The sequence below is a fragment of the Lampetra planeri genome, chromosome 5 (assembly GCF_965212315.1).
Source record: "Lampetra planeri chromosome 5, kcLamPlan1.2.h2, whole genome shotgun sequence".
Classification (NCBI taxonomy): Eukaryota; Metazoa; Chordata; class Hyperoartia; order Petromyzontiformes; family Petromyzontidae; genus Lampetra; species Lampetra planeri.
This window is the reverse complement of record NC_136111.1, coordinates 4,441,425-4,462,142: the sequence shown is the minus strand read 5'-3', so window position 1 is coordinate 4,462,142 and position 20,718 is coordinate 4,441,425. Positions and strand designations below refer to the sequence as shown.

Below are 20,718 nucleotides of genomic sequence, written 5' to 3'. Positions count from 1 at the left end.
TGTTTGGAACTCGGCGTAGGCGATACCGGCACCCCCCCACCCCATTGATCGGAGCGTTGCCCACACCCTCCCGCCCCGGTGTCTCATCGCAGCCTTGCGGACGCCGCGCCTCCACTCGTCACGTACTCACGAGGACGCACGCGTGTTGGAAATCGTCCGAGAGTCCATGCACGTGCGTGGCTTCTTTCTTCCTCGTTGTTTTGCTCCCCCCCCATACTTTCGATGGCACGACTCATACACAGCTACACAGCATTGGAGATGAGCAGCGTGGAAGCGGCCGCTTCGCCCGCTCGAGCCTCAGGAGATTCTCGCCGTAACAGCACTCGCCCCAGCAGTAGACGTGGGGTACAAGCGTGGCTCATTGTCTTTGTGCTGGTTGTTGTTGTTGCTGTTGTGTGCGCGCGCGCGTGTCAGTGTGTGCGTTGTGGCACGCGCGTGTCAGTGTGCGCACGTGTCAGTGTGCGCGCGCGTCAGTGTGCGCGTGCGCGTGTCAGTATGTGCGTTGTGGCACGCGCGTGTCAGTGTTTGCGCGTGTCAGTGTGCGCACGTGTCAGTGTGTGCACGTGTCAGTGTGTGCACGTGTCAGTGTGCGCGTGCTCGTGTCAGTGTGTGCGTTGTGGCACGCGCGTGTCAGTGTTTGCGCGTGTCAGTGTGCGCGTGCGCGTGTCGTCAGTGTGTGAATGTGTGCGTGTCGGTGTGAATCTGTGCGTGTCGGTGGGAACGCGCGCGCGTGTCGGTATGAATGCGCGTGTCAGTGCGTGCGCGCGCGTGTCGCCGTGTTGGTGGGGCGAGACGCGAGGACGTCTCAAGTTTCCCGTGCGCGTCCGTCGCTTTACGCCGCTGTCAAAACAGCAAGTCGCATGCGCCAAATTCAACAATCGCGAGACGCTGTCACGTCCGCCCAATGGCCATGACGCGCGCGCGGGCGTCTTTTTCGTGGAACCGTCGATCTCGCCCCGTCGGGGGGGGGGGGGGCTGTTGGCTCAACGCGGAGGGAGGGTTGGTGGCTCAGGCGGAGATGGGATGGGGGTTCATCGCGTGCGCCAGATGCTCACTTGCGGGATGCAGGATAGAAAATAGGATTCTGATACAGTGCATGGTGTGTTATACCCCCTCACACCACGCCCAGCCCCCCCCCCCGTCAGACCCCACCCCGTGTTTGTGTGCGTGACGCTTTGACTGAAACTGCGTTGAGCATCAGCAGGGACAAGATTCTGTCAAAGCGAGCGTGACGATGGGGGAGGGCAGGATCACTGCATGCGTCACGACCATCATCATCATCATAATGCACAAACACGTAATGCATAAACACATAATACACAAAACAATACATAAACACATAATGCATAAGCACATAACACATAAACACATAATGCATAAGCACATAACACATAACACACAATGCAGACACATAATACATAAACACATACTGCATACACATATAATACATAACACACAATACACAAACACATGATACATGAACACATAAAGCATACACACGTAATACATCAACACATAATACATAGACACATAATACATAGACACATAATACATAGACACATAATACATAAACACGCAAATATAAATTGTCCACCCCACATGCACCGCACGCACCCCACACGCCCCACATTCAGCACGGCGTTTCTTGTACCCCACATGCACCGCAGTGTATTTGCTCGAGCAGAACGGCAACTGTGTGCGTGCCTGCCGGCGGGACAACGTAAGAATGTGGCGTGACACAGTCATAAAAACTCGAGTCAAACTGTCTCCCGCGCACATATCACTCCGTGGTGGCCATTCAGCTCCCTTGGCAGTCCTGAGCCGCTGGTGGAAATTCCACATTCCTATGGTGGGGAGAAAAAAACAACATATATCGTCATAGGATTTGCCATGGTTGACCTCTTACAAAGTCGTGCTTATTTTGTTATCAACCATACGATCATCATCATCATCATCGCCGTCATCATAATTATCTGTACCGCGCCTCCCGTGTCGTGCGTGTGGAGGTGACGGAAGCAAGAGCTGAGATCGCTGCTCAGCAGGGAAGTGATTTGCAGACCGAATGCGACGTCCAAGGAGCATGACCCATCCCGCGAACTCCGGGGGTCAACCTCGCGGCAGCAGAGGCGGCGGTGGCGGCCGTGGCGGCTTTTGGCTGCTAAGCCGTCGAACAAAGAACGGCGGTCAGCGCATCGTCGCGCGGAGCTTTCAGATGCGCTTCTGCGGCCGTCTGGAACCGCTCCTCCTCCTTCCGATATGAGGAAGGGCGCTGGAGCCGTGCACTTTTAAATCACCGAGATTTGAAAACTCATTTTAATTTTTTTTCGAACTGCTTTTTGTAGCTCCGTTTGTTGTCCATCCCCCGCTCCTCCGATGAGCGCGGTTTTAGTCCGCACGGTGTGAAAGAAGCTCAACGTACATAAGGTGCATGCGAGAATAAACAACTTTAAAAAAAAGTGTGTGGGGGGGGGGGGCGACGGGGGCGTTCAGTTGCTACTCTCTGCGGGTGGCGATGTCGACAAGGCGGCGAGTTGACCCCGAGCCGAACCAAGGATTTGAACCCGTCACTCGCCCCGGCTCTCGCTCTGGCCAGGGTGCCACCGGCTCGGATTGACGTGCTAATGGTTTAAAAGAATGCCGAGAGAAGCCGGTCTCTTGACGTGATGAACAAAGTGTGGGTGCGTTTACACCGACTTACAGTGCGATTATGATTCTCTAAATACCTGCACATCAGTCGCCGCGTGCATGTGCGTGTGTGTGTGTGCCCTGCGGTGGAGTGTTTCTTGCCGACTCCCCTCCCTCCCTCCCTGCCTCTCTCCCACACCGTCTCTTCACAGCCACATTCATCAAACAACCCACCGAACCTCACGGCCACATTCAACACACAACCTACCGAACCTCACGGCCAAAACGCCGCCCTTCTGCGTCCGCAACAACAGAACCACCACCAACAACAACCGTCATTCGCCACTAAGTGGCGGTGACGACACCACGACGCTTGTGCCAGGCTATGTGCACGTTGAGGCCACGTGAAGTGTCGAACGCCCGCTGCCACGCGGTCACGGGGCAGACCCAGATGCCAAGGGTCGACTGACTGAGATGACTGGTTGATGCACCACCTGTGCGCCCTACTGTGCCAACTTGCTGTGCTTTAGCCACCCGGCGCTCTGCTCGTTGTTGTGAGCGTAGCTCCTCTGCCCTCCGTTGTTGTTGGAGGGAGACTGCCTCCAACTGGCCAGTAGCAGCGTCCTTCACGAGCCTCCTCCACAGAGGCCGATCTTGACACCGCTGGTTCCAGTCATCGGCAAGTCCACTCAGCTCCACGTCCTCCTGTACCACATCACTCCATCTCTTTTTTAGCCCGTGCCGCGCCCGTTTAGCCCCCTCGATCCGGCTGAACAAAATGCTGTTTAGGCATGCGGTGACTGGACATGCGGGCTGCATGACCCAGCCAACGCAGCCTTGTCAGCCGGAGGAGCTCACCGATGGGACTTTGCCCAGATCTTTCAAGGATTTGTGAGCTCCTCACAAAATCCAGCCTGGTTAAACCCAGGATGGATCGTAGGCAGGCCATCCTAAATGTTTCTAACCGGCTAAGATGTTCCATTAGGGGGGTCCACGTATCGCAAGCGTAGAGAAGGGAGGGAATGATTGTGGCCGAGAAGACCTGAAGCTTCGTGCGGAGCGACAGACCAGGTAGCTTCCATACAGCGTTACGCAGCCGACGAAAAGATAATGCCGCTCGACTGATTCGGAGTGAGACCTCTGCTATCAAACCGGAACCGGTCATGAGCACACTGCCCAGGTATGGGGAACTCTCCATTCTCTCCACAACTGCCCCATCACCAATTGGGAGTTGTGGGGTGGAGTGCCCGATGGTACAAAATACCCAGGCAGGTGCTTAGTTTTGGTGGGGCTGATGGTAAGGCCCAACCTCTTAGTGGCAAGCTCCAGGTTCAGCAGCAGCGCCTCCAACTCCTCCTCTGAGTGAGTAGCAATTACCAGATCATTGGCATACATAACGTGGTTGGGCAACAGGGAGCCATCTCTTGACCGCACCACCAGCACCACCACCAGAACAACCAGCACCACCAGCACTACCAGAACCACCACCAGCGCCATCACCACCACCAACATCACCACCAGTATCACCACCAGAACCAGCACCATCAGTACCACCACCAGCATCACCGCCAACAACACCACCAGCACCACCACCAGCACCACCACCAAGCACTACCAGAAAAACCAGCACCACCACCACCGTCAGCAGCACCACCAGAACAACCAGCATCATAAGCACCACCAGCACGACCCCTTGCTCACCCCTTGCTCATCGCCCGACACCCTCCCAAACCATCCCCGCTCACCATCACCTCCAGACTCGACTCCCCTTCGAGTCCATGGCCTCAGGCAGACCACGTAGTTCACTCCTGAGGTGGAAAAGCTTCGTCGCGTGTGCGTGTGCGTTATCAATGCCTTGTGTAACGGCACCCAGCACACGCCATCCATCATACTGCTTGCTATTGCTGTGGCTACTCGACACCTCCGATTAGCGCGCCTGGCAACGTGCGGTGCGAAAGAAGTTCAACAACCTACCACGAACTGAATATACCAATGATCCAGTTCATATCCGGCGGGGTAGAAATCACGCCCGGTCTCTAACCAGAGATGCGACTCGGCTTCGGTCGCCATGGTGAATATGATCACAAATCAATGCACGTTTAATAATTTACAGCCATTTGCCAATACACCGTTGTCTTTCGGGCCACAGTGGGTTGCTGATTGAGCATACTTCACATCGTGCTGGTCGCATCGGGATTGCCGAAGGGTGTTTGACGTCGCTCGCGTGCTTGCGTTGATTGTGGCCGCGAATCAAACTCGGGTTTGATGGCGTCCGCAGTTCAACTCGCGCGGCGCGCTAACCACTGCGCCACCGCTCGCCCCTCCCGTTGATGAACTAAAAAGTAACGAAATCGCGCGCCCGTTCCCACGAGCGGTTCCCGCACCCCGCCGACTCCACCCGCCACCAACGGGGTTTGCAATCCCACAACGCGCTGCGCGTGAGCCCCGGGGACGTGGGGACTCAGTGGGACGGGGGGAGGGGGGGGGCATGTTTACGTGTTCATGTGCATGCGCGCGCGCGCACACCCACACACACAAAGACAAAGATCACCCGCGTAGGCTCAACAGAATGCCGGGGAAAGCGTTCTGGGCGAGCGACCTCTTCAGGATGGAACCGCGCGCGGTGGGGTTTTTGGGTGGTCAGCAAACAACGCCCGGCCGCCTTTGTCTCCCCAATGCTTTTGTTTACACATAATTTGAGGCCGAGTCAACCTAGGGGAGGCTCGGCACCGCCTCTGGGCGCCACCGCGATACACGACAAAGAACCCCCGTGTAGCATGAACAGACTGCTGGGGCAAGTGCTGTTAGCGAGTAGCACCTATGAAGGCCGGCACGGCACACAAGGGGGTGGGTGGCCAGCACCACGCACGACCGCCTTTGTCTCCCCAGTGGCGATGTTTAAACACCGCACCAGGTACTCATTTGAGGCTGAGTCGACCAGGGGAGACCCAGGACCGGCTCAGATAATCGTCACCGGTGTTGGCCGTGAGCGGGATTCGAAGTCGGATTTCGCCGGATTCGTAGCGCAGCGCGCTCACCGCAACACCTCTGCTCCCCTACGACACACACACATGACACACACACACGACACACACACATGACACACACACACGACACACACACATGACACACACACACACGGCACACACATACATGGCACACACACACGACACACACACACGACACGCAGGACACAGCACACACAACACACACGACACACACACGACACACACACACAAAACACACACGACACACACACACGCCACACACACACGACACACGACACACACACGACACACAGCACACACACACGACACACACGACACACACACTACACACAGCACACACGACACACACACACGTGCGCACGTCAGTGACCCACGCCCATGTTGCCGTCTGGCGAGCGAGCGGGCGAGCGTGCGAGTCCGTGACGGAGGCTGCGTGAGTGTTTGACGTTACACAGGCGGCAGTAGCAGCAGCAGGCCGTGTCGGCGTGAGACGCGCATCCTCCGTAACACGTGGCTGGTGGCGAGCGGTGAGCGCCGCCTGCGCTACGAACCCGGCCGACCCCCGAGTTCGAGGGCCAATATCGGCGATGAATAGAAATGTCGGAGGCGGTGCCGAGCCTCCCCAGAGGTTGACTCAGCCTCAAATGATGTGTAAACATAAGCATTGGGGAGACAAAGGCGGCCGGGCGTTGTTTGCTGGCCACTCAAACCCCCATCGTGTGCGGTTACAGACTGAACAGGTTACTCGCCAAGAACGCTTTCCCCGGAATTTTGTTGAGGCTACACGGGTGATCTTTGTGTGTGGGTGTGTGCGCGCATGCACATTTACACGTAAACATGCTCCCCACAGGGCACGCGTCCCAGTGAGTCTCCGGGCCGTAACCCCCCCTCCCCCCTCTAGGTCGACTCAGCCTCAAATGAGTACCTGGTGCGATGTGTAAACATCGCCACAGGGGATACAAAGGCGGTCGGGCGTGGGTTGCTGGCCACTCGCCCGCTCGTGTAACGTGCACACACTCACATGTGCGTGGATGTGTGCCTTACATGGCACACCGCGCATGGCACTGCCTCTCCATCGGTGAAGACGACGGCACGGTTCAGAGCGTTTGCAAAGTTGGGCAAATACGCATGCGATTGTAAGTCGATTGTTGTTCATTAGGATTATTGTTGCTGTTGCGATCAGTGGCTCTTCATCTGCGCGTCTGCTGTGTACAATGGTCTTGCGTTGAAACTGCAAGTGCAGCCTGATTTGTGCCGAGTCAATCGGCGTTCCTCGATGGTGACGATGCTAATCAGGGGGTCCCGAGTGTGCGTGTGTGCGTGTGTGTGCGTGTCATCTCGGTCATCTCAGTCATCTCGGTCATCTCGGTCAGTCGACCCGTGGCACCTGCTGGGTCTGCCCAGTGACCCCCTGCCAGCGGGCGTTCGACACTTCACGTGGCCTCAAGGTGCACATGGCCTGGCACAAGCGTCGTGGTGACGTCACCGCCACTTAGTGGCGAATGGCGGTTGTTGTTGTTGTGTGTGTGCGTGTGTGTGTGTGTGCGTGTGTGTGTGCGTGTGTGTGTGCGTGTGTGTGCGTTCGGGTTAGGTGGCCTCAAAGTGCACCTGGCCTGGCACAGGCGCCGTGGTGATGTCACCGCAACTTAGCGGCGAATGGTGGGCGTTGTTTTGTTGTTGTTGTTGGTGGTGGCTGAGTGTTTTTCCTTTCTCAGTGGGATCATAATGGCCGTGTCAGAGACACCGAGCTCCTGGGTTCAAATTCTGGGTTCGAATCCGGGCTCCAGCCGTCCGTGATCAAACCAACTTCCGAGGTGTAGAGCGTTCGCGATCTCCACCTGCGTAAGGGATACCATCATAATTACGCACGCTTAGCATTAACGCCGATTGTATATATGTATATATATATGTGTGTGTATATTTAGAGCGACGGGGAAACCTTGCACGCCACTTGGTTTCCATCGCGTTGTAGGTGCACGAAGTGATGACCACAAACGAACCACAGAAACCTTCGCTGAACTCGTCAAGGAGCAGAAACCATCTCGAGAACTCCGGTCAATCCTCGCAGCAGCGGCGGCGGCTTTTGGCTGCTGGCCATTGAACAAAGACCGTCATCGCATCGCGCGCTTTCAGATGCGCTTTTGCGGCCGTCTGGAACGCTCTTCTTTCCGATACTCGGAAGCCACTGCGAGCTAAGGCACTTTTACATCTGGATTGAAAACTCGTTTATTTAAGAACTGTTTTTGTGTTCAGTTTGTTGTCCTTCCGCATAGCACGACTGGCTACGTACGATGCGAAAGAACTTCAAGATGCGTGCATACGGATGGTCAGGTCGCCTCTGAAAAAAAGAGCCAATGGCTCAATGGGCTTTGCCTGGTTCAATGAAAATTGTAGTTTAGTCTGGGTGGGTGTCCTTTTGATGGTGGGTTTTGCTGACTACTCAGCTCTCGGATAATGAGATGTGCAGGGCTTACAATTTGACGTTTTTTTTTACACATCTCAAGCCTGGGAGCAAAGGTGTGTAGCTTCTTCAAAAGCCGTGGTCACTCCAGGAATGAGCGTATTTAAAAAAACAAAAATGAAGATTACCGTATACTTCAAGAAGTTTTTTTTTTTTTTACCAAAACATTTGTACCACTCCTATATTAGAGTGAGTTACGTTTTTATTTTGGGAGCGATAATTTTTATTTTTTTTTATTTGTAATTTCTGGTGGGTCCCTCTCCCCACCCCGCCCGCCCCGAAATGAAAATGATGTCAATTGTGCAGTTGACTTCACGTCAAGAGACGAGGGATCCGTGTGGACATCTCGCGCAGCAGCTCGTTAGACGACGGCCCACGGAAGCGGATATCACAGAGCTACATCCGAGATCCGTTCACGTGACCTCTGGCCGGCTCGGTAGAGGGCAGCACTTTCCCACCCCGCTCTGCCATATTGAGAGTGATATTCGTCACAGCACGACAAAAGTTAAATCGAATTTTCATCATCTAATTTCCAACAGCTGAAATATATCCAAATTAAGTGCAGAATCAAATTTGACTCGGCATTATTTTGTGTGCCTGTGCGGTCAGCGGTGGCTGTGTTGAGACCACTATCAATCAATCAATCATCAATCAATGTTCATTTGTTCCATGGAAAGCCCAATTTTAGCCAGTTACCCAGAGAGTTTCCACGGTAGATCCGTGGTAGGTCAGCACAGAACAAGAGCAATCACTCGCTCCAGCTGACAATCCAGTATTGAACACTGCGTTTGAACGCCGGATCCCAGGAGTGGCAGCTTCCCACGGTGAACTCTCAAGAGCCACCTGGCCACCTCAATGTTAATTTTGTTTCATAGCTAATCATTCCCGAACACGAGTTTCCTATGTATGTCGGTATGTATGTGTGTTACGCTTCTTTCGCCCCGTACGTAAGCCAACCGCGCTAATCGGAGGTGCAATCACTACCACTTTCGTAGCGATTCGCGTTGGCGTGATTGCAGTTTTCCTGGAAACCGCTGCATTGTATCTACGGATGGATGGGAAAGGCGATTTCCCAGACACAGCAATAAGCGGCAGCCTATGGGCACCGTTTAAGTAAAACAACAACAGCAGCAGAAGGGCCAAATTACTGCTATAGCTCAGCTCTCCATCGCAAACTTTCCTCTGATCTTCATAATACCTTTGCCTGTTACTCCCTCCAATCCCCTACCCCCCCCCCCCCCTTTCATTTAAACAAAATTGAAGTGGTGAATGACACTTCCCCAGGCCACAGACTTAATTGTGGAGCTGTAACTCACTCTCCCGGGACCCGTATAAGCAGAGTCTTCACCGATCCAAGTCAACAAACCGAGAGTCAAGGCTGTTATTATCAAGGCAACCGAAGCAGAAGCTGCGGGGGAGAGGTCGGGAGAAGCACAGACGATGCCATCCGCCAGCGAGAGATTACATTTGACGTTTGCTTCTTTGACTTGGGGATTACGATGCGTCGTGTGATATTCAAAGCGTTCGCTGTGAGGCGCAGATGGAACCTGTGTGAATGGGATGTGTGTACGTGGACACGTGCGTGTGTGTGTCCGTGTATGATGTGTACGTCTGAGTGTTGCTGTGGGGAGCGGTAGTGTAGCGGTTAGCGCGCTGCGCTATGAACCCGGCGACACGAGTTCGATTCCCGCTCACGGCCAACACCAGTGACGATTATCTGAACCGGTCCCGGGCCTCCCCTAGGTCGACTCAGCCTCAAATGAGTACCTGGTGCGGTGTGTAAACATCGCCACTAGGGAGACAAAGGCGGTCGGGCGTGGTGCTGGCCACCCACCCCCTCGTGTGCCGTGCCGGCCTTCATAGGTGCTCGCTAACAGCACTTGCCCCTACAGTCTGTTAAGGCTATATGGGGGATCTTTGTCTTTGTGTACGTCTGAGTGGGAGCGGTAGCGCGATGCGATGCGAACAACCCAGGCGGTCCAAGTTCGACTCCTGCTCACGGCGACGAATATCTGAATCGCGGTCCCGGGTGCTCGCCTAGGTCGACTCAGCCTCAACGATGAGTGCCTGGTGCGATGTGGTAAACATCGGCACTGGGGAGACAAAGGCGGCCGAGCGTGGTACTGACCACCAACCGCCGTGTGCAACGCCGGCCTTCATAGGTGTTTGCTAACAGCACTTGCCCCGACAGTCTAAGTCAATGCGGGTGATCTTTGTCTTTGCGACCTGGCAGCAGTGACTCCGTGGCTCCTAAGTCGTGGTAAGCAACGAATTCCATCTCGGGGCCTTACGGCCTCGGGTGGTGACGCTCTCCAGATGGATTGATTGGTCGAGAAACGAAACTCGTCTCCGTCTCCCTCTCGGGCGACTCTTCTGCCATCTCAAGAGGAGTTTATCGAAAGAGGCCGGTGGGGGGGAGGGTAGGGAATGTGACGGTGGGTAGGGAGGGGGGTTCAATATGATGTCTCTTTAGGTGCCCCCCCCTCCATCCCCCCCCCCCCACACCACAACCCCCCAATGGGACGGCACCAGCACTTGCAGCCCCCTCTCGCAGTTGGTCTCTAATCGCCGCCGACGGGGTGATGATGTTATTCTTAGCGGCGGCCCAAGCGGGGGGGGGGCAGGGAGGAGATTGAGCAGCGATTGCCCACAGTTGCCCATTAAACATTCATGCGAGCGGCAATTACGAGCGAGCGAGCGAGGGAGCGAGAGAGGGAGGCGGACGGACGAACGCGAGTCGACCGAACCTCCGATCGTTTCACGCCCGGCGACGCACGGGTGCGAATGAGGTGCAAACACACCACGTACGCGTACATTGTGACCGACCCCGGAGTGACCACCATTCCCTTCTCCAACGAGGGACAACTCCCAAGGCACTGGATATCTGTGGACAAGGAGCCTTGTAGCTCATCGCATTCCTCCCGTCTATATGCTTATTCTGATATTTGTATTCGGATGTTGGAGTGTAGTACCGTACAACAGTTGATTTCGCTGCATTGCCGGTCACCACGTGTCCCCGGCAGTAGCCTCCACAGCAAACCCTTGCTTTGTGCGTGGTGGCCACGCATCCGACGACGGCTAAACCGTCTCAAATTTCCGATTTCGTCCGAGTCGCAAAAAAAAACCTCTCTCGCTCCCGTGTCGCTTCTCAGCAATGTTTGTTTTCGTTTCTTTCCTCCCATCGCTTCTGTTCTGAGACGCAACGCGTGACTCCGCCTTACGCGATGAGCAGCACCTGCTGGCAGTGTGTAAACATTAGCACTGGGGGGGGGGTGGTGTGGGTGGGCGATGTTTTGTCTTTGCGTGTTAGTCGTGTCTGCGTGCCAAGTATGTGAGTCCTCCTGCAGAACTCCCCTTGCCAAAGGGACGCTTCGCGTGCGGTGCCTCGCCACGTCACGTGCCACATCGGCAACTTGGACATCCTGCGTTCGAGATGTCGCTCCACACATCTCGAAGGCGGTTTTCCGGGTGGATTATAACACGTGAAAAAAAATTGAGCACGCTTAAAAATGCATGTCCATTTTGGCTGCGACGATTACGACGCTTGAGTTTTCATATTTGTCTCACGTCGTGTGTCTCACATCCCATTGTCTATGTCCACCCAGCAGTAAACATCGGTGCGACACGGTTCGTCGATCAGCAGTTCGCGTAGTGCTTGCGGGTAAAGTGATTTGCACTCTCGCCTCTGGAGTGGGGCACTCAGGGCTGCACCTTTGCCTCTATTGTTTTGGTTTGCACCTCAAGAACCTGACTGGAAGCGCATGAACATCATGTAAGCATAGCAGACGCGCGGCTCTGCAGTGGCCGACATGCAATGGGCGATGCACGCGCATTCACCGCGCATCGATTGATCGCGGGCAATGTCGAAAAATTCAGAGCGCGTTTCCTCCTCCACCACCACCACCACCGCCGCCCTATTCCCCGTTAAGTGCTCACGATGACATCACCCGCGGAGAACACGTTTTAGTGGCCGGTCGAGTAAAAGGTGAATTTTTTCATCCTCGAGAAGGATAACAAAAATAATTCACTTCTAGATTTGAAGCTTTCGTGACTGCAAGGATTCATATTCTTAGTGACTTTACCGAAAAAACCTAAGAATAAAATAATTCACGTTTTCGTCCACCGGTCGAGAAGGATTTAAAAAACAAAAACGAACTTCACGCTACCGTCATCCTGTGCACTATCGGTGGCGGAGTGTCAGGGAGACCGGGTAAACAGCGCCTAATGCGAAGCCTTCAAATCGCAAAGTCGCACACCATCATTATAAACGTCAGCGCACCCAAGAGGAGGGCCCCGCGTTAGGTAACATTTTCGCGGACCGAAGGAACGTGACGGGGGGGAGGGTCGCGAGCATTGGCGCAGCGCTGCCGCCGCTACCCTCAGTGGCGTGGTCACGACATTATCAGCTCAGGGGGGTGCGGCAATCGGTCAGGTGGAGGCCCAAATATTATGATTTGTCTCGCACGGTCGCACCCTAGAGGCTCGTACGTATCGCGGGCTCCTCTGACCTTAACCACATCGGCGTTACGCTCACGGTCTCGAACATTTAACGCTATGGGGGGGGGGGGGGGCGTCTCCGTCTTTGAAGAAAATGCAAGCCACTACAGCTACGTATTACTTTCTTTGCAATACTGCGTTACTGCTGTAATTAAATTAAATCATTCTCATAAAAATTTCGTACCGCGTTTTAAAGAAGTGTTTTGTCCTATTGCACTGTTGTTGAAACCACATCTCATGGTTGTTGTCAAGGAGGCCTTAACGCGTAGCTTTGGCTACCAAGCCACCCCCTGCCCCCACGCCAGTTCCGCTGATGGCTGCTCCTGGTGGTTGTACCCGTGGCTATGCCCCAGGGCTTGCAGAGACGAGGCATCAGGACCAACTGCTTGTGATCTCGTGTGGGCCAATAAAGAGGCCACTATTCGAGATGCAGATTCCAAGTGATTTAGACATTCAGTTGCTTGGCTTGAAAGTTGGTGCGTTGCATATACACCCACCCGATCACTCATGCACTCATCCACCCACCCACCCACGAACTCACTGACTCACCCACGAATTCACGCACCCACTGCGTCCACATTTATATTTGGGGCAGTGTGAAGTTGCATGATTCATGGTTGCGTTGTTCGTAAGGTTGAGTCGCGCACAGGCGAGAGAGTATGCACGTGCACTCTCCACTGGTGCGCAGGGCATCTCTGCATCTTAGTCTCTGGCGTGTGTGTCTCTGCAGTTCGCTGGCCTCTCACTCGTGCTCGCTGTGACTCTGGCGTTGGGAGTGACGCGTGGAGACGGGACGTGCGCCATCACCAACCCCATCGCCTCGGGGTTCGCCTCCACCATCGCCGAGCTGGTGGGTCGCGTCCGGACACCCTCCTCCTCCTCATCCTCCTTAATTCTGCCACTCGCGTTATGACGTCATGATGCTGGCCTCGCCTACGGATGGAGCTGACCAATGGAGCTCTGCATATGAGTCTGTGTAATGTGTGTAAAGCGATATGGGGAGCGGTGGCGCAGTGGTTAGCGCGTTGCTCAAACCAATCCCGGCGACCCGACTTCGTCTGCGTCTGCCGCTCACGAGAAATTCAAGTGGCGACTATTTGAACCGATCCTGAGCCTCCCCTATGTCGACTCAGCCGATGGGTAAACATCAGCGTTTGTTTGCGTTATTATATTTGATAGGTTAATTTTAATTAGCAATATTTGGAACCCAATAACCGGAGTTCGATTCTCAGCCACAGCTAAAATGTCAGTGGCGAGCGAAATCCAATCCCAACCGCCTCTTTCACCAAACTGCACTGACCGGCGTGGTGAAGTATGGTGAAGCAACAGGGCACAACCGACACGGCATGGAGAGGCCTTCATCCGACGGTGGATCAACAAAAGGGCTGAAAATAATTATCATTCCGATGTACTAATTCATGGTCAACACTGCTGGGTGATTTTAACGTACAAACAAACCTGTGCATCAGAGCTTATCGTAGTGTTGGAAAGTTTAAAAAGCGATAATTATGCACGAAGACAAAACCGCACGTTCAGAATAAACACACGGCAAGCCAATTGCCGTGACTCAAAACTAAATTACAACCTGCATGGGGAAAGAATGTGTCGACAGGAACAACCCTCGGTCACGTAGATGCAATGTCTCGTGTTACTACGACGCGTGATTTAGATGCGTGCGCACGTTCGTGTGTGTGTGCGTGTGTGCGTGTGTGTGTGCGTGTGTGCGCGTGTGTGTGTGTGCGTGCGTGTGTGTGCGTGTGTGTGTGTGCGTGTGTGTGTGTGCGTGTGTGTGTGCGTGTGTGCGCGTGTGTGTGTGTGCGTGCGTGTGTGTGCGTGTGTGTGTGTGCGTGTGTGTGTGTGCGTGTGTGTGTGGGGAGCGGTAGTGTAGCGGTTAGCGCGCTGCGCTATGAACCCGGCGACACGAGTTCGATTCCCGCTTACGGCCAACACCAGTGACGATTATCTGAACCAGTCCCGGGCCTCCCCTAGGTCGACTCAGCCTCAAATGAGTACCTGTTGCGGTGTGTAAATATCGCCACTGGGGGAAACAAAGGCGGCCGGGCGTGGTGTTGGCCACCCACCCCCTCGTGCGCTTTACCGGTCTTTATAGGTGCTCGCTAACAGCATTTGCCCCAGCAGTCTGTTCAGGCTATACGGGGGATCTTTGTCTTTGATGGTGGATGGGGAGTGGTGGCACGGCGGTTAGCGCGCTGCGCTACGAACCACCCGGCGGACCCGAGTTCGATTCCCGCTCACAGCTAACATCGGTGACGACAATTACCTGAGCCGATAACACGGGTACCCGATGCCGCGTGTAAAGCATCGGCACTGGGAAGACGAAGGGCGGCTCGGGCGTGGTTTTCTGGCCACACCGAGGCACCGCGAACATCACTCGCTCCAACAGACCTGGAGAACGTCTGTACGGGGGCTGGGGTGGGGGAGGGGTCGTAAGAAAGAAACACGCATGTAGCATGCGTGCGTGTGTGCCGTGTGAATGGATGTGGATGCGAGGGGGGTTGACAGGAGTGTTTGCATAGGGGGAGCCTGTGTGTTCGTGAGTGTTAGTATACACGTGGTGAGAGTGTGTACATACACGAGCGAGTTTGGATGTGAAAGCTTTTGTGTTCAGAGCTGCTGTCTAGCATCACCATCATGCGGGGCAAATGCATTCCGACGCGTGCGTGCGTTTGTTTAAATCTCTGAATGTTGTTTTAAAAATCCAAGTGGAGGCATTTTGGAGGGCCGCGTTTTGCACGTTGCTATTTCTAAAAGTCTCCAAAATGTGTCATTGGGCAACTTTTACGAGGCCAGTCCATCGCGTGCTGCACGCTGATCTCTCGAGGACAGCGATGCTCTAAGTCTGTCGTTGCAAGTCTGGTTCCGGCTCCAGGATGAATCCCACACACGGCGCGTGGCCACCGGGTGGTGCTCTGCTAGCAGCACTTGCCCCAACGGCCTGTGAAGGCTACACCGGGGGGGGGATCTTTGTCTTTGGGGGAGCGAGCAGCTGAACCTGGCCATGCTGGCTGCACTCATTGGCACATGAACCTGACTCGTGCCTCCCCTAGGTCACCTCAACCTAAAATATTCATCAGCGTCGTCGTGCATAGAACAAATCAGCGGACGTAAACACGCCTCCCCCACGTACCTGTACCTCCACGTGAAATAAAAACTGAAAAGCACTTTCTTTCAGTATCCCATCCGCCAAACTGCATTCTGGCAGTGAATCTATTTTTCAGCTGGATCAACGTTGTTGTCACGTCAGCACTGTGGGGGAAGACAAAGGCGGCCGCGGCGTCATGCGTTGATGCTCAAACATCAAAATTGACAATTCTATAGAATGAATGGGACAAACTAAATATGATTTCTGTATTTGTTTAAAAAATAAATAAACAACAACAGCGATGACTTTCAGCCCTTTTGTTGATGCACTGCCGGAGGAAGACGTCCCCATTACGTGTCGGCTGTGCGTGTTGCCTGACCATACTTCACCACGCCGGTCAGCGCAGTTTGGGTGAAGCAGGCGGTGGGATTGGATGTCGCTCGCCACTGACATTTGAGCTGTGGCCGAGAATCCGACTCCGGTTTATGGGGTTCATGGCGCAGTCTGCGTTTTATTTGACGTCGTTGAGGCCCAGAAGGGGTTCAAATATTCGCCACTGTTATTGCTCGTCGGGTCACCGGATTCGTAGCGAAACGCGCTAACCGCTGCGCCACCGCTCCCGGTATCGCATTACCCACACCGGGGGTCTTTGTGTGCGTGAGTCGCTCCGCAGTGACGCCCCTGCCGTGTGTGTGTGGTGCCCGCGTGCGCAGAGCAACAACCTGCCTCGAGACTACGTGGTGACGGCGCTCTCCGTCCACCCCGGCGTCATGGAGAAGGTAGCGGAGATGGAGAGTGGAGTCGACCACGGCTCACCCGCCCCGCCGCCCCCCCACCGCCCCCCCGCTCCAGCCCGACTCAACCTCGACACGGTCACATACCCACCGCCTGTCCAACTTCAATTAAATTCGTGCTGAACACACACCTCAACCCCCTCTATGTAATCACATCATTACCGCATCACCATCACATCATTACCGCATCATCACCACATCGCCACCACCTCATTACCACATCATCACCGCATCGCCACCACATCATCACCTGCCCAACTTCGTTCCTCACCCCTACAGCCCTACTTAACCCCGACTCGCCACCTCTCAACCCCAACTCAAGTTCGTTACACGCCCCCTCCCCACCCATCCTCCCACCCCACCCCGCCCCGCCCCGCCCCCCGCCCTCCCACCCCACTGAGCCGACCCCTCCCCCCCCCTTGGAATCGCACGCTGATCTCCACGTGATCCGCAAACCCCCATCCTGTAAGGCTGTAGATTATGGGTGGGCAACAGCCATGGCCGCCACCCCAATTTTTCTGCCCTCGGCTCCTCAGCGCGCGGGAATTGAGGAGTTGATCCGATCAGAGAGCACCCATCCCCTCGCAGCTCTCTCCCACCGCCCGCCCCACCACGGCGTTCCACCACGAACTAGAGGCCATGCACGTGGCCCATCGCGTGGGTCTCATCGTAGCAGCGATGACGGAGGGGCGGTGGCGGTGGCGGTGGTGGGTGTTGGGGTGGGGGTTCGCTGCCACCGCCTCTTTCCCGTCTACGCGGTGCCCCCTCGGTCGCAAGCCGCCCCAGGGGTGCTCGCGACCCGCCTCTGGGGTCACCGCGATCGCACGCGACGCGCGCCGTCCACCCTTGATTCGTATGGATCGCCTGGGCCGATGTCCGGGCTTAGGGAACGGGGGATAATGCGGCGGAGAGCAGGCTATTAGCAGCTTACGGGATTGCTTCACGAAGTTCCGCAAAAGGGAATTTCGCGGGGCTTGCCGTGCCGGGCTGCTTGGCCTCCCGCCCGCGCGCCGTGCGTCAAATGTCTGTGTGTCTGTCCGTCCGTTGCCTCCGTGCGTCAAATATCTGTGCGTCTGTCCGTCCGTTACATCCGTGCGTCAAATGTCTGTGTGTCTGTCCGTCCGTTGCCTCCGTGCGTCAAATGTCTGTGTGTCTGTTTGTCCGTTGCCTCCGTGCGTCAAGAGGATGTTCGTTGATACTTAAGGCCGACCCTTTTTTCACGTCTGCTCATTCGCTAATCTGGCCATCTGCCACATTATGAATGGGTCTGACCGTCTGTCCTCGTCTTGAATAATCTATCAGCCTATCCATCTGTCTGTCAGTACGTCCACCCGTCAGTATGTACAGTAGATTGTCCATCAAGCATGTCCATCCTTAACCGTATATGCCTCTTGGTGGACCAGTCTGTTCATCCGTCTATCGGACTCTCTATCCGCCACTGTCCGCTCATCCAAATATCGGTCTGTCAAACTTTTCGATCCACGCCTCATCTGTCCTCGCGTGCATCCACTCATTCATCACTCCGTTTCACTTGTCAGTCTATCCAACTGTCCATCCATTTGTCCGTCCTGTTTATCATCTTCCAAAGGCTCAGTCCAACTGCTCTCTCTCCAGCGACCCGGCCATATGCCCCAGTGTCCCAGCACACTCCGCATCCGTGGACTGTGGCTAATGAATTCTCATGTTCATCATCCCCGCCATCTACCCCCCCCCCCCCCCCCCATATGCCACCCACCACCCCGTCCTCGGAACCTGCAGCCGAGCCAATGTCAATGTGTCTCCGGAGCTCTCCCAGAGCTCCCCTGGAGCTCCTTGTCCCCGCTGGATTTATTATTGCCCCCGACGTACCGCGTGTGAACGCAATGCATGCGCAACAATTGTAACGTCACGTGGATTTACATAACGGCTGCAGGCGCCCACACCACAGGACGCTACACGGGCATAGCCTCGTCACAAGCTCATGCCCAAGAACCACCAGTTGCCCACAAGACCCATGCAACAATATATACGACAACAACAACAACAACAAACAATCCTACAAGGGCCCCCCTTGAGAGTGCGTAATTTCAGCAGTAATTGGTTCGATGCACGCAAACTCTCTGGGCTGGTTTCGACATGCAGTGTCTCATCAGCAGAGCCAAGCTTGCTTGGGCCAGCGCTGGTGCACGGCCAGATTGTTCCAGGCAAGTACGACACGAGACAAATGGAAGGATGGTAGAGCCATGCAGTGATCTGCAGGATCAGCGAATCCGTGATTGGTCGAAATTCAGCGCTTCGATGTTATAAAATAATAATAATCACGCATTCCCCATTTGTCTCCTGTTTTGATGTCTCGTTTATATCGGTTCTGGTTTCCTCTGTCTCATTTGTACAGTCGTGCTTTTTTTTCATTTGCCCATTCATGGTAATACTTATTCTCTTTACTCGCTATGAAAACAATATAATGGTTTTGTTATTGGCCAATCAATCAATCATCCCAATGCTGAAAAATGACCGGCAAATTACTCAATTGGGATTACGCCCAGAAGCAACATCGCTCCCTCCTACTGCGAACAGTTGGCAGGACCCTCCTTAGAAAAGACGCAGTGAGGCTTTTCTGGCCAAACAAGCGACGTAATGATTATTTTAAAAAAATGATATAATCAAGATGCAGCTAGGGTTGTCACAGTATACCAGAAAGCGAAGCGAACAACCCCCGGGGAAATCCATGCAGCACTCGGGGGAGATCATACAAACTCGAGTCGGCAATAGAACCCAGGTATTCCTTGCTGTGAGGCACGAGTGTCAGTCACCACTGCGATGCCACCTTATTATAATCAGAATTTTAGATTTGAAGCTTTCGTGACTGCAAGGATTCATATTCTTAGGTTTTTTCGGTAAAGTCACGTAGGTAAAAAATTTAAATAAAAATTAATAAAAGTTAAATAAAATAAAATATAAATCACGACGTTTCGGAGGCAACACAAGCTTCCGTCTGCAGGTGGAACCGTCACAGCAAGCGGTTCCACCTGAAGACGGAAGCTTGTGTTGCCTCCGAAACGTCGTGATTTTAATTTTATTGTACTTTTATTAATTTTTATTTTTTACCTACGTGACTTTACCGAAAAAACCTAAGAATATAATCAGAATCTTCATCCATCCTGGAGGAATCCGATGAGCTATGAAGCTCTTCTTCACAGACGTCCAGTAGTGGCGGGTTATCCCCGTCCTGTGTCACCATCCTTAGACCTTACCCCCCTCCACCCCCCCCCTCCACCCGCCACGTCTTTCTGGCTTGTGCAGGACGTGTGCAGGGCGCTGAGGGCCCTGCTGGTGCTGCGGCCCACCCTGCAGAGGCTGCAGGAGAACGTGGAGGAGCGCACGCTGATCTACAACAGCACGCGAACCCTGCTCAGCAGTCTCGCCTTCTACGGATACGTGCACTTCAGCGTACGCTCGGCGTTGCATCGCTGAACATGAATATCGTCGCCATCGCCATGAATGTTATCGTCGTGATCATCATCACGGAGTCACCATTGGAACCTCATTTGCCAGTAGAAAAATATGATAATTGTTTTTTTACCCTTTTATCTGGCAACAAAACTGACACCTTTTTTACAAGGAGTCATGTTTGCATAGACCACAATACCTGCATTCGGAATGCAAACAAAAAACATAACTCTGATAATGTATGCACTGTCCTTGAAGTTGATTGGTCCAGACCCGAGATAGCTTTCCTTAGAGCCTAGTCTCACATGGTGTTGGACCAGATGACGCCAAAAGGCGCACGACTCAAAGACAATGCACCATCAGAGTATGAGAGCCCGGGGTAAGCATTTACACTATTGGAACCTCATTTGCCAGTATAAAAATATGATAATTGTTTTTTTTACCCTTTAAAAAAAAGTGTCAGTTTTGTTGCCAGATAAAAGGGTAAAAAAACAATTGTCATCACGGAGTCGTCATCATCGTGATGCCTCCGATCGTCAACGCGACCAATGTCATAAATGTCACCATCATCATCATCGTCGATATCATCATCAGAAATGTAACTGCCATCAGCATGACACTGGTCACCATGTTTATCAATGAAATTCATTATAAATGGCATCGTCGTCATCATCATCGACAATCATTGAGATCTACCGATCATGCCCCCTGTACTCAGCGTGAACGCACTCCAAGCATCGAACGTAGAATTGACCACCGTGCAATTGTTCGCACGGTACCCAGGGCTCTGGAATTCCCTGT

At 54.0% G+C, this 20,718-nt stretch overlaps 1 protein-coding gene across 1 annotated transcript in view; it reads left to right on the top strand.

Moving 5' to 3' along the window:
* The window catches only part of LOC144718702 (uncharacterized), a 91,526-nt gene that overhangs the window by 46,723 nt on the left and 24,085 nt on the right, over positions 1-20,718 (top strand). The window contains exons 2-4 of the mRNA XM_078594170.1: positions 13,322-13,441; positions 16,408-16,473; positions 19,771-19,917. Coding sequence (XP_078450296.1) covers positions 13,322-13,441; positions 16,408-16,473; positions 19,771-19,917 — 333 coding nt within the window. The remainder of the gene's footprint in view (positions 1-13,321; positions 13,442-16,407; positions 16,474-19,770; positions 19,918-20,718) is intronic.